This window comes from Dryobates pubescens, chromosome Z (assembly GCF_014839835.1).
Source record: "Dryobates pubescens isolate bDryPub1 chromosome Z, bDryPub1.pri, whole genome shotgun sequence".
Taxonomy (NCBI): Eukaryota; Metazoa; Chordata; class Aves; order Piciformes; family Picidae; genus Dryobates; species Dryobates pubescens.
Genome location: NC_071657.1, coordinates 137,952,197 through 137,964,903, shown reverse-complemented (window position 1 = coordinate 137,964,903; position 12,707 = coordinate 137,952,197). Strand labels below are relative to the sequence as shown.

The following is a 12,707-nucleotide window of genomic DNA, read 5'->3' as shown; positions in this document are numbered from 1 at the left end:
GAGCTCTCCTACCCTCTAACAGATCAACTCCTGCCCCCAGCTTGGTGTCATCTGTAAATTTACTGATGAGATACTTAATCCCCTCATCCAGATCACCAATAAAGATATTGAACAGGATGGGGCCCAGCACTGACCCCTGGGGGACACCACTACTGACTGGCCTTCTATTTTTTTGTTGTTGTTGTTGTTTGTTTGTTTTTGGTTTGGTTTGGTTTTTTAAGCTGTTCAGCAAGAATTACCCAAGACACAGAACTTGGAATCTGACTGATAACAGTGGATGCTCACAGGTTGTTCTTTGAACTGTGAGGGTGCTTTTAAGTGGCAGTGAACAGTATTGCAGCAGACACTACCAATGAACAGAGAAAATACACAGCAGATTCACAGCTGCTGGCTTGTCACACAGAAACTCCTCCAGTAATCAAATATCATTTCTGAAATGGGCTATTCTGACCTCAAAAAATGCATGCCATTAGAAAACAGCAGATTAGGACCACAGGATGTTAGGGCTTGGAAGATATAGAGAGTCTAACCCCCCTGGAAACGCCTAGAGTGAGCAGCTTCTGAGCAACCTACTAGACAGACTGCAAACCCCAACAACCTCTGCTGATGGTGAAACTGAAGCAGATGAGTTCTAATACTTACAAAAGCCTGCAGGGAATATCCAATCACACAGATATTGATTATTTATTTTATTTTTAATGAGACTTAGGAGCTCAAGTGTCTGGCACCTACTATCTTATGAACAGCAAAAGCTGCATCAAGCAAACACTGATTTTCATTCAAAGAGCTTTCCAAAGTATAGTCTTACCATAGGGTGCCCTTCCAGCTAAAGGGTTTATTAATGGAGTTGGATTGCCACTTCCTTCCCTTCTGTTTCTGTCTGCTAGTGCTGGAAAATCTGAGAGGTCCAGTCCTGTCACATTTTCACTTCCATCTACAACAAAAGCAGATATTTTAAATTTCCTTCTGTGTTTTCCTTTTACTCAAAGATTTCATTAGGTGCAAGATTAACTGTAGGACACATTAAATGTAGGACACATTTTCTTCCTTCAAGATGGTGCTTGTACTTTTATTTTAATGATTACAGACAACTGTGGCCTCTGTGTTATGAGACTAAAGAGAGCATCAAGAGGTTTGAAGTTTGGTTTTACACACTAGCTAGCCAACAGTACTCTGCACCAAGGTTTACCAGTTCTCAATTAAAGACTGCATGCATAAAAACACAGGCTGACTGTTGAAGTTACAGTAGTAACTACAGTTACTACTGTAGGATAGGTAGTAGGATAGGTAGCCTGTTTACAATTTAAGGAGCCACCAAGAAGAAACCTGAGAGAAGATAAAACCCTGTATTAGCAGCAGCATCAGGGAGCTCTTTTGTCCTGAGATAAGGTAAGCTAAATTTGAAGCAGCTGCCAAGCCAATGCAGTGCAAGATCCATAGGAACATTTTCTGGTGTGAAGCAGGAAACACTGCAAATGGTGAGGCCAGAGCTGGGGTGTCACAAAGTCCCAGGGGATGCCCAAACCCTTCCACTCTGATGTCACCAGCACCTCAGGTTGTTTCACATACACAAATGTCAGCATGGACAAACCTAAGGCATTTATGCAGAAGAAGATTTTCCTCTCTCACATTTAATAAAGTAAGGTGAAGGAAGTAATGCCCAGAGAAAACTCACAACTGAAACAACCAAGGGGAAGGATCACATTGTAAAGCAGTTGTTCAAAAGGAGCTTGAGCTTTCCAGAAATGCTTTCCTGCTGTTTTTAACCTAGAGAGGGTTTTGATAGGAATGGATAAATCTTTTCTTCACTGATCCCCTTCTCAATTCCATGAGCTGTTTGGCATTTCTAACCAAGTAGGTACCACCTATAGTCACATGAGCATTCTACAGAACAATTTCACTCTGAAAGGATTGAAATCCACTGTGTGAAGTATTAAGAGCTCCACAGCCCCACTCCTGGAGCAGCATTTCTGTGGACCAACTGAAAATGATAACAAAGCTGCACTCCCATAGAAGGAAGTACTTCCAATTAGACTTATTTAGCCCCCCCAAAATCTCCACACTGTACTTTAACATCAACCAGAGCGAACTCACCTGTTCCATTAAAAATATTACTCGATAAGGAGTTATTCATTCCAAATGCCTGATTTCTGTTCATCCCAAATCCAGACATACTGTGAAAAAAAAAAGATCCAGGAAGTCAGACAGAAAGGCATACATTGTAATTTCCAGTGGAAGGTATTAAGGGGGGAAAAAGAAACCCTCCTAAGACACTTACATTATTTCGAGCTTGAGCAACCCACATTAGCCTGAACTCACTTTGTAATCATTTTCCTTCCCACTTCTGAATACTGTGAGCAGCAGGCACTGCTCAATCAAGACAGCTGGAATGACCTCAAAATAACTTAGATTTTAATGGCCATTGATCAGTAAGTTATGACAAATATGAGTGTTACTCAGTAATTTCATACAGGAAAATGAAGCATCACTGAATACAGTAGTGAAAAGTCAGCCTGCAATCCACCCAGCTGCAGGTGGGAAGCTGGAAGTGATTAAGTTTGTAATGACTCTGCTGTAAGCTGAACAGTTATGGTGTGGAATCATTACAGGATCACAGGATCCCACGATGTTAGGGGTTGGAAGGGAGCTCTGGAGATCTTGGAGTCCAACCCCCCTGCCAGAGCAGGACCACAGAACCCAGCACAGGGCACACAGGAACACATCCAGACAGGCTCCAGAGAAGGAGACTCCACAACCTCTCTGGGCAGCCTGCTCCAGTGTTCTGTGGGTATAACAGTAGAGAAGTTTTTTCTCATGTTGAGGTAGAATTTCCTGTGCTGGAGTTTCCATCCATTGCCCCTTGTCCTATCCCAGGGCACAAGTGAGCAGAGCCTGTCCCTGTCCCTTCCTTCCTGACCCTCAGCTATTGATCGACATTGATCAGATCTCCTCTCAGAGCTGGATGCAGTAGTCCAGTTGAGGTCTCTCCAGAGCAGAGCAAAGTGTCAGAATCACCTCTCTGGATCTGTTGGCCACACATCTCTTAATGCAGCCTAGGATATGATTGGCCCCCTACAACATGAATTTTTCACCATTCACAGGATGGAAGCTGATGTTTCAGAAGTCTCCATGAATAAAAATGTCAAATGTTTTCCTAGTGGCAGTTTTACTTAGGCAGGCCTTTTCCACATTTAGAATCCTGAAGCATTTCACTCCACTCTGAAACAGTCCTAAATGCTTCAGTTTGGATTGAGACCTCAAGAAAAGGAATCATAGAATTGTCAGGGTTGGAAGGGACCTCAAGGATCAGCCAGTTCCAACCCCCCTGCCATGGGCAGGGACACCTCACACTGCAGCAGGTTGCTCACAGCCACATCCAGCCTGGCTGCAAACACCTCCAGGGGTGAGGCTTCCACCACCTCCCTGGGCAGCCTGTGCCAGGCTCTCACCACCCTCATGGGGAAGAATCCTGTCCTGGTTTGTTTCCCAATGGTGGAGTATTTGATGGACACCTATTTGACACCCCGCACATCTTGAGAAACACATTCCTAGTGTCACCTGTGAATTCCAGACATGGTAAGAGTACCAACAGGAGACAACTTGACCTTAAGGGCACATAATCTGGCCTGATGACACAGTATTTCCAATGGATTTTCTTGGGCCTTTGAAGTAATTAGAAATAATGTGAATTTTAGGGACAAGAAAGTGATCAGGCCACAAAACAGAGAGGCATCCCTGCCCATGGCAGGGAGGTTGGAGTAGATTATCTCTCAGGGCCCTTCCAAGCAAAGCCATTCTATGATTCTGTGAAGTATTGGCAGCTTATTTTACCAGTGTAACTAAGAAAGGGAAAGTGGAGTATTTTTATGGTCAAAACCCTAACATTGTATTGCTCCAACTAAGGCAACCATTCAGAAAACACTTCTTGGAAGTCACAGTATCACCAAGGTTGGAAGAGACCTCAAAGATCATCAAGTCCAACCTGGTCAAGTCACCTAATCCATGCACCTGTCAAAGAAGCATCATAAATGGTTTTGATTTTCCCTCAAGTGTAATTTGGAAGCCTTGTTTAATAAATTAATTAATGACTGGAAGCACCCTACTGTACTTCTCTAAGTTGTTAAACTGTGGAAGAAGAACTTGTCTTTGTTCCTTCTCCATTTGTAAAGGCTGCAGCTCCTCCAAATTGAGCTCCACAGTGCAAACAGTGGAAGGTGAGGAGTTTATTTCAAATGCTTCATTAGCTACCCCTCCAGCTGGATGAAATCTAAACAAGTACTTCCTCTGCATGCATCAAGATCCCAACTCATTGTGCTCTGCATGTAGATTTTCAAAGTACATTACTGTGTCACCTTTTTTGTGATGCCCAAGTTTCAAAACTGATTTAAAATACAGAATTACCTTATCTCCTTTGCCTGATGCTGTGCATCACAGGACAGGCAAATTCTACATAATCAAGGGAAAGGAAAACCTTCTCACACTCCAAGAACATAAACCACTACTACCAAATCTCAATTGCTGTGACTGAGAAAGTATTTTTTATGCTTACACCAATGTGAAGCTACAGAATGTAATAGCCTCACCAAGCTTCATGTAACTGCTGTAATTTGCCCCTCCCTTGATCTGTTTGGTCAAATACTAGACTGGCTTGGAGGTGGTGCCTGGCTGCTGTGAGCTTGTCTGTGCTCTGCCTAGGAGCCAGTTACCTAAAGAAGGGCCTGAAGGGAGAAAAAGGGTAAAACTGGGAGAACAGATCATGACTACACACATTAAATCATCAGAATTCCCCCACTTTTTACTGTAAGTTTATTAATATGAACTAAGCATAAACAGCACCAAAGCAGCACAGCCTAATGAGTTATGAGGTTAGGATCTTGACCACAGTTAGACAAAGAATAGAACTGATTGAGAAGCTTTTGGTATCCATTAAGCCCTAAACCCTGAAATGAATGGCAAACCCACTCTTCCCTGGGTCATTGCAGAATTTGACAAGTCCAATCCTAGGTTCCTATTGTGTAGGAATCAGTTAACTGTTCTTCCAGAATAGCTATTGTGTTTGGAAATCTTAATCATAGAATCATAGAATTCTTAGGGTTGGAAGAGACCTCCAAGATTATCCAGTCCAACCTATCACCCAGCCCTATCCAATCAACCAGACCATGGCACTAAGTGCCTCATCCAGGCTCCTCTTTGTAACACTTCAAGTGATGCTGACTCCACCACCTCCCTGGGCAGCACATTCCAATGGCCAATCTCTCTTGCTGGGAAGAACTGTCTCCTCACCTCCAGCCTAAACCTCCCCTGGCGCAGCTTGAGACTGTGTCCTCTTGTTCTGCTGCTGGTTGCCTGGGAGAAGAGACCAACCCCCACCTGGCAACAGCCTCCCTTCAGGTAGTTGTAGACAGCAATGAGGCCTCCCCTGAGCTTCCTCTTCTCCAGGCTAAACACCCCCAGCTCTCTCAGCCTCTCCTCATAGGGCTTAACTTACTTCTTCCCAAATTCACAGATGAACAGTCTTAAAATGGATGCATATACCAAAAAAACCCCCAGTCAAGATATGTTTCAAAACCAAACTTGCAAACAGAGGAGAACATCAGACATTTTAAAGCAGCAGCAGCAGAAATCCAACAGTCAAACAGAATTTAACTTAAGGGCCTCCACCAGCTTGGGGGAACATTAAAAGTGGCTTTGATGTTTATTGCCAGCAGATTAGAAATGCACAAAGCAGCTCTCAAGCTGATAGATAAGAATCAGATTTCCAGAGCAGCATTTGAGCATATCCATGGCTGTACAGGGATGGTCCAACTAAACAGCCTTACCTGTTCACAGTAAAAGGTTGTCGAGAGGGTTGCTGCTTTGGCATACATATTATGCTTGGAGAGCTTCTGTTGGGGCTGCCTAACCCTGAACTGCTCATGCTGTTTGTCCTGCTGGGAATTCCAATGCCCTGACCAACCTGGGAGTGGTTCATCATATTCCTAGGATTCATAGGCAATATCCCCCTGAAAGAGAAAAACCATCCACAGAGATGAAGCTGTGCAATAGTCTTTGGTTATTCGTTTCGATGACTAACATAGGATGGACTCAAAGCTGTTGCAACTTCATTTGTGCTCAGCCTCACCATGGCACCTCTGGGCTGCTCTCTCTCTAATTAATGGACTTCTGGATCTCCTCAGAAATACCAGATGACCCATTCCATGCTAGTCAAGTCCTTGGTCAGGTTTAGGCAGATACTTAAGTATTTATGTATTTAAAAAGGTGTCACAGCTCTTCTTTTAAGAAGCACCTCAGATCCTACTACCTTAAAAGCCTTACAGGGCCTATCACATCCATACACAATGAATTTAACCACACATTTACCAAAATAATCAAAACCACCACAACCTCTTACATCCTGAAGCAGAATTTGCCAGCAATTTGTCCTTTACATACAAAAATTAAATACTGCCTTACAGCACAGTAGGCTCTCACTGCTTCACAGCGTTAATTCCCTAACACAGGCAGTGGGCACAGGATGTTAGGGGTTGGAAGGGACCTCTGGAGATCTTCCAGTCCAACCCCCTGCCAGAGCAGGACCAGAGAATCCAGCACAGGTCACACAGGAACACATCCAGACAGGGCTGGAAAGGCTCCAGAGAAGGAGACTCCACAACCTCTCTGGGCAGCCTGCTCCAGGGCTCTGACATCCTCACAGTGAAGAAGTTCCTCCTCATGTTGAGGTGGAACCTCCTATGCTGCAGTTTCTATCTATTGCCCCTGTCCTATGCCAGGGTGCAACTGAGCAGAGCCTGTCCCCTCCCTCTTGACACCCAACTCTCACATATTAATAAACATTCATTAAATCCCCTCTCGGTCTTCTCTTCTCCAGACTAAACAGCCCCAGCTTTCTCAGCCTTTCCTCACAGGGCAGTGCTCCAGTCCATTAATCATCCTGGAAGCTCTCTGTTGGACTCTCTCCAGCAGATCCCTGTCCCTCTTCAACTGGGGAGCCCAGAACTGGATGGAACATTCCAGGTGAGGCCTCGCCAGGGCAGAGCTGGAGGCCAACAGCAACCACTTTTCTTTTTGCCCTTGCTTACTTAATCAGACCACAAAGTAGTCGAGCAAAACAGGCAGAACACTTAACAAGAGCTCTGCAGGCAGACACAATGGCAGAAACAATTGGCTGTCAATAAATACCTGCTCGGAGATGGAGGCGTGTGAAGTGACATTGTTGGTACCCCTGTTGTTGGCGTTACGTGGCTCGGTAACTGAGTGCCTTGTGATAAGCTGCGATTTAACTGAGGGGTATTGTTGCTCATCCCCCTCATTGGAAGGCCTAGTGCACCTAGTGGAAAAAACATTCAGAGGGGTGGAGATATAGAGCAAGCAGGAAACAGAAGTCTTCCCCGGCGGGTGTTAGGTGGAAACGATTTATGCTGACAACATACGAAAGATGGAAAGACTAAAGGAAAACTCAGTCCTTGGCTGCACAGTAGAAGCCCAAATACCTCAAGTTTTGCCCCATTTCTGTTACACTTCAGAAAGGCTCTTCAAGGAAGTGCTGCATCTGAGTCACTACCAAAATTTTGGATCCTGTGAGTTGTTTATTGTAGAGAAAGGGTTCAGAGGATGACAGATCACAGGATGTTAGGGGTTGGAAGGGACCTCTGGAGATCATAGGCTCATGGAATAATTAGAGTTGGAAGGAACCTCAAGGATCATCCAGTTCCAACCCCCCTGGCATGGGTAGGGACACCTCACACTAGATCAGGTTGCTCAGAGCCACATCCAGCCTGGCCTTCAAAACCTGCAGGGATGAGGCCTCCATCACCTCCCTGGGCAACCTGATCTTTGAGTCCAGCCCCCCTGCCAGAGCTGGACCATAGTACCTAGGGTTCAGCTTTGATGTTTTTGATCAGGACATGACAATCTGCAAATCAGTTCCAAAAAGGCACCAGCTGGAGAAAACTCCTAACTGCACTCAAGAAACATGTTCATTAATTCTGAATAAACTGGCCTGCATTGGCACAGTATTGAGACTACTGATCTGCTTTGTCAAAAACTAAGCACCGATGAGTGTGCAGTTAACAAATAACATCACTTTTAGAGCAGAAAAAAAAGTGCAGTGTTTCAGGCCAGTTCTCTGCAAAGTTTCAGTTGCCTCTTTGAGAGCAGACCTGCAGCACCCAGGTGAAGTTCAGTCTTTGAGAAGCAGCAGGCAGAATTTGAATTGTCCTCTCTTGGCAATTTAGAAACATTCAGAAGATTCTTCAATCTTGTGATCAGTACTTCATACACAGAGGAGTGTGGCAGAATAAAGTGAGCACTTCACTGAGGTAAAAAGCAAAGATTACTTTAACTCAGAATGGCCAAAGACCACCACTTGCTGCCCTGTCGAAAAAAATACCCAGCACTTGATGAAATTTCTTGCAATCCACACACAGCTTGGCTGTTGTTGCTCAAGTTTCAGAATGATGTTCAAAGACAAAAGAAAAAGTCATTTAGTGCAACCTATCAATAGAAAGAAACTTAGCATATGAAACGTGACAGCTGTAAGCAGCAGTCCCTGCTGCTGGGGCATAAGGCTGCTGAGGTAGTAGTAGTATCATAGGAGTATCAGTCAGGGTTGGAAGGGACCATAAGGATCATCTAGTTCCAATCCCCCTGCCATGGGCAGGGACACCCCCCAGAGAACTCAAAACCTTATCTTGCAGACCAACCAAAGGAAGACTGATGGTGAATCAACACTCTCACGTGATAGATCAGCCCTGCAGAAGAGCTGAACATGCCAGTGGATAACACGATCTGCTTTAGTGAAATACAGTGGGCATTCTAGGTCTGTTCATGTGTTTAAATGTTGCAGCAAAAAAAGGCACAGAGCAGTTCAGTTAATGACAAAAAGTTGCTCTTCCTTGTGAGAATGGCAACAAGTTCTCTGTTTTGACACTTCATGCTGTTAAGGAAAAGATCCTTGCACCCTCGTGGAAAGCTCATCTACGGGATGAAAAACTTCATTTAAGTGGACTTGACCTGCTTTCAAGCTTTCAGCAATGTGCCTTTCACTTCCATTCTCAATAAAAGCTAGAGCCCCCCCTCTGTATTTTGAGCTTTATCTAGAACATTCCAGATTCCAGTCTGAGCCTGGCAGCTCCTTCATTTCCGGTGTAAGGCTGTCGTTGCATTTCACTTTGGAAGAAGGCTTTAAATGTAAGCTGCAAATTTCTGAAGTGCTGAACTGCAGTTTCTTTTAGTGTCATTGCTGTTCTATAGCAAACAGGAAAACTTTAGTGATCAGCCAGCTTTACAACTTTGTGATGATTTCCCACCCCCCCAAAGCTCTTGGTAGCCTTTCCCATTGGGCTGTTCCCTGTCTTTTTAGTGACAAGTAAATGGCCATTCTCCTGACCACTATGATTTCCTCAAGCTCTTCCTGCTTTTACTTGAATCTTGCAGCTGTTGTCCATCTCCAGTAATGTTCCAAAGCAGCATTTGAGTCCTGAAATGATGAAATGCTAAGGATGCAAAGTACAGACAGCACACACTTGGGCTTATCATCATGGACAAGATCTGAAGGCACCTCCCCGGTGCTGAGCTTCAAGAGCTGCCGTCTGGCCGCGTCCTACTCTACAGCTTGCAATCCAAGAGGTCTGCAATTAGACTCCAACTTCTGCTAACACTCACATTTATCTCTGTGCATTCAGATGAAGAGGCAGTATGACTTCCTTTAAGAAGCCTCCTAAGACTTCATGAAGTGCTGATCATATCGAGGGGCTCACTGAACATATTTTGGCAATTTGCAGCCTCAGAGTAATTTTGATGAGCATAAATACCCAGTCAATAAAATGTCATGCTGACCAACTCGTACTGAGGATTCTCAACATAAAATGGTAAGCAATAAAAAAAAAGGCATCCACTGCCAAACCAGAAACAGCAGAAGGAAAACCATAACTGCAAGAGTCACGTGAAGTTTGTGCAAGAATTTGCTTCAGCAAAGGCAGTTGTACACTGATGGTGAGTTCTTGTCCTTGGCTTTCTCTAAGCCGGACTTTTTAAGCAGCAGGGCTGGTACAGTGTGGCTGACAGGGAGGGAGCAGATCAAATGTCTACCATAAGGGAATAAACAACAAGGAGGAAGGGAAGGGAAGGGGCGAGGGAAGGAAAGGGAAGGGGGAAGGGAAGGAAAGGGAAGGGGCGAGGGAAGGAAGGAAAGGGGGAAGGGAAGGAAGGAAAGGGGGAAGGGAAGGAAGGAAAGGGGGAAGGGAAGGAAGGAAAGGGGGAAGGGAAGGAAGGAAAGGGGGAAGGGAAGGAAGGAAAGGGGGAAGGGAAGGAAGGAAAGGGGGAAGGGAAGGAAGGAAAGGGGGAAGGGAAGGAAGGAAAGGGGGAAGGGAAGGAAGGAAAGGGGGAAGGGAAGGAAGGAAAGGGGGAAGGGAAGGAAGGAAAGGGGGAAGGGAAGGAAGGAAAGGGGGAAGGGAAGGAAGGAAAGGGGGAAGGGAAGGAAGGAAAGGGGGAAGGGAAGGAAGGAAAGGATCTTGTTTTCTTGTGCTTTCATTTTTGCACTTTGTTTAAACTGAGACAAGAAATTGCTGGGCTGTATCGGAGGCTGATCAATGACACAGCCTAATAGTTGAGTTGAAGTTACACTAACTCTAGAGCACAGCTTCTTGCCTAATGACTGACAGCTACCAATCCAAAGCACACAGGCATTACCAGCTTTGGTTGGGTGGTTTTTCCTAAAGTTACTTTAACTCTAAGCATTGACTACAGCATCTTGCCTCTTTGTTTCCTTATTTGGTATGAACTGAACACCCATAATATTTGCTTCCTAGTTTTCAGTGAGGCATGTTAGAGAGATTATGTCCTCAGCACCAGAGCCAGCTGAGTGGACAATGAAGTGGATGCAAGAAGTTAAGCTTAAAAATGAGCAGTCAGTACCTGTGATAAACAGAATGGCTAAGCTACAGCTGAGCATCTTTATACAGCTCAGTCTGAAAGGTTCAGCAGTGTCAGATTCCTGGCTCGGAAAGCCGAGTGGCAAAGGTGGCCCTCAGGCTGGCCAGAAACTGCTCCTGCAAGTCTCAGTAGCATAATCCAATGGCAGTTTGTATCACAGGGCCACTATCAACAGCTACTGGGACAGGAGAAAAATGTCACTGCATGGTTTAAACTATTGGAAGAAAGCTGAAATAAACTGTGCAGGCCACACATGGAGCTGACAAAGCTTTCAGTTATGCAGGTACAAAAGGGCAGACTCTCTAAACTACTGAAGACACTCACCACAGAATTGTTAGGGTTGGAAGGGACCTCAAGGATCAGCCAGTTCCAACCCCCCTGCCATGGCCAGGGACACCTCACACTACAGCAGGTTGCTCACAGCCACATCCAGCCTGGCCTTCAAAACTGAGGCTTCCACCACCTCCCTGGGCAACCTGTGCCAGGCTCTCACCACCCTCATGGGGAACAACTTCTTCCTAACATCCAATCTGAATCTACCCACTTCTAGTTATCCTTAGAAGCCATGTCAGAAACACTTGGCAAGGAAGCGTGTGTGTGCTGTGATGAGAGATGCTCACAGACCTGTTGTATCTTAATTCAGCTATTCTGAGTCTCTTTCTGGCTGTACCTCTCAGCTAGGAGAAAGTTCAGTTCCCAGGGCTTGCCCTTCAGTTAGGTGGCTAGCATTACACACCTGACTGCTGCTCTGCAGGGCTTCTCTTACAACAGTACACACAAGACTAGCAAGATGCAGAAAGAAGTCCTCAAGGGATGGGAAAACACCCAACACACAGTGGTGCAGAATTATCTTACTGGTAGAGTTCTTTGCTAAATGCAAGCTGCTAAGTATATGCCCAAGATGTGATTTGCTCCTGTAGAGCATGAACCATCAGTTAGAGCTCAGGGAGTAGAAGGAAGTTCTGCCTTACCAATTTATCTGAACTAGGCTTATTTGAGCCCAGCTCACTCTTAGTTCTTCCTTCAGTGAGTGACAGCTAAATCACAGATATTCTTTATAGGATGAATCTATTTTGCTATTGAACAGCTACACAGCATCAATAGATGACACTTTGCATACCAAACACTGCAAAAACACATGCAGGGCAAAGCAAAAATGTTACCTTCAAATAGACAACAAACCAAACACACAGAGGAGGAGACATACTGTCTTCTTCACAAGAAAAAAACCAAAGCCATAAGCATGCTCTCTAGCCAGAGCATGGAACTAGAACATACTTAGCATAAACTAAAGAGATGATCAATAAAATGAATTCTTACTTTGTTGCCCGTATAAACTTGCCCCAAACTGAGACAGCTGACCTGATGTTGATGGTGATGCCAGCATCTAAAATGTAAGAAGAGCAAAAGGTTATTAAAGACACTGTGCTTTCTTGCTCTGAAAGTTTACAACAGTTAAATCACTCTGCCAAGAGAGCCAAACCAGCAACTGAAAACTCCTTGAAGCCTTCAAAGTTCTAGAAGCTTCCCAGCCTATCTGCACAGTAAGAAGTGCCCAGCACATGGCAACACAAATTGATGACTTTACAGATAGGATACCAGACTTCTAGGGGTTTTTTTTTGCACTTGTAACAAATAGCATGGGGGAAGATGATCTAAAAGCTCCCAGTTTTCCAACCCTTGGAGCCCAGAGGTCCATCTTGACAGAAAAGGGACTACTCATTTATTTAAATCTGATATAGGTTTGGGTCTTTTTTACCCCAGCAAAAGGTTCA

The 12,707-nt window shown here is 44.7% G+C and overlaps 1 protein-coding gene across 1 annotated transcript in view; it reads right to left on the bottom strand.

Moving 5' to 3' along the window:
• The window catches only part of CNOT2 (CCR4-NOT transcription complex subunit 2), a 118,435-nt gene that overhangs the window by 18,460 nt on the left and 87,268 nt on the right, over positions 1-12,707 (bottom strand). Inside the window, exons 3-7 of the mRNA XM_054178671.1 lie at positions 12,253-12,319; positions 7,180-7,327; positions 5,820-6,002; positions 2,095-2,174; positions 809-934 (exon numbers count right to left, since the gene is read on the bottom strand). Coding sequence (XP_054034646.1) covers positions 809-934; positions 2,095-2,174; positions 5,820-6,002; positions 7,180-7,327; positions 12,253-12,319 — 604 coding nt within the window. The remainder of the gene's footprint in view (positions 1-808; positions 935-2,094; positions 2,175-5,819; positions 6,003-7,179; positions 7,328-12,252; positions 12,320-12,707) is intronic.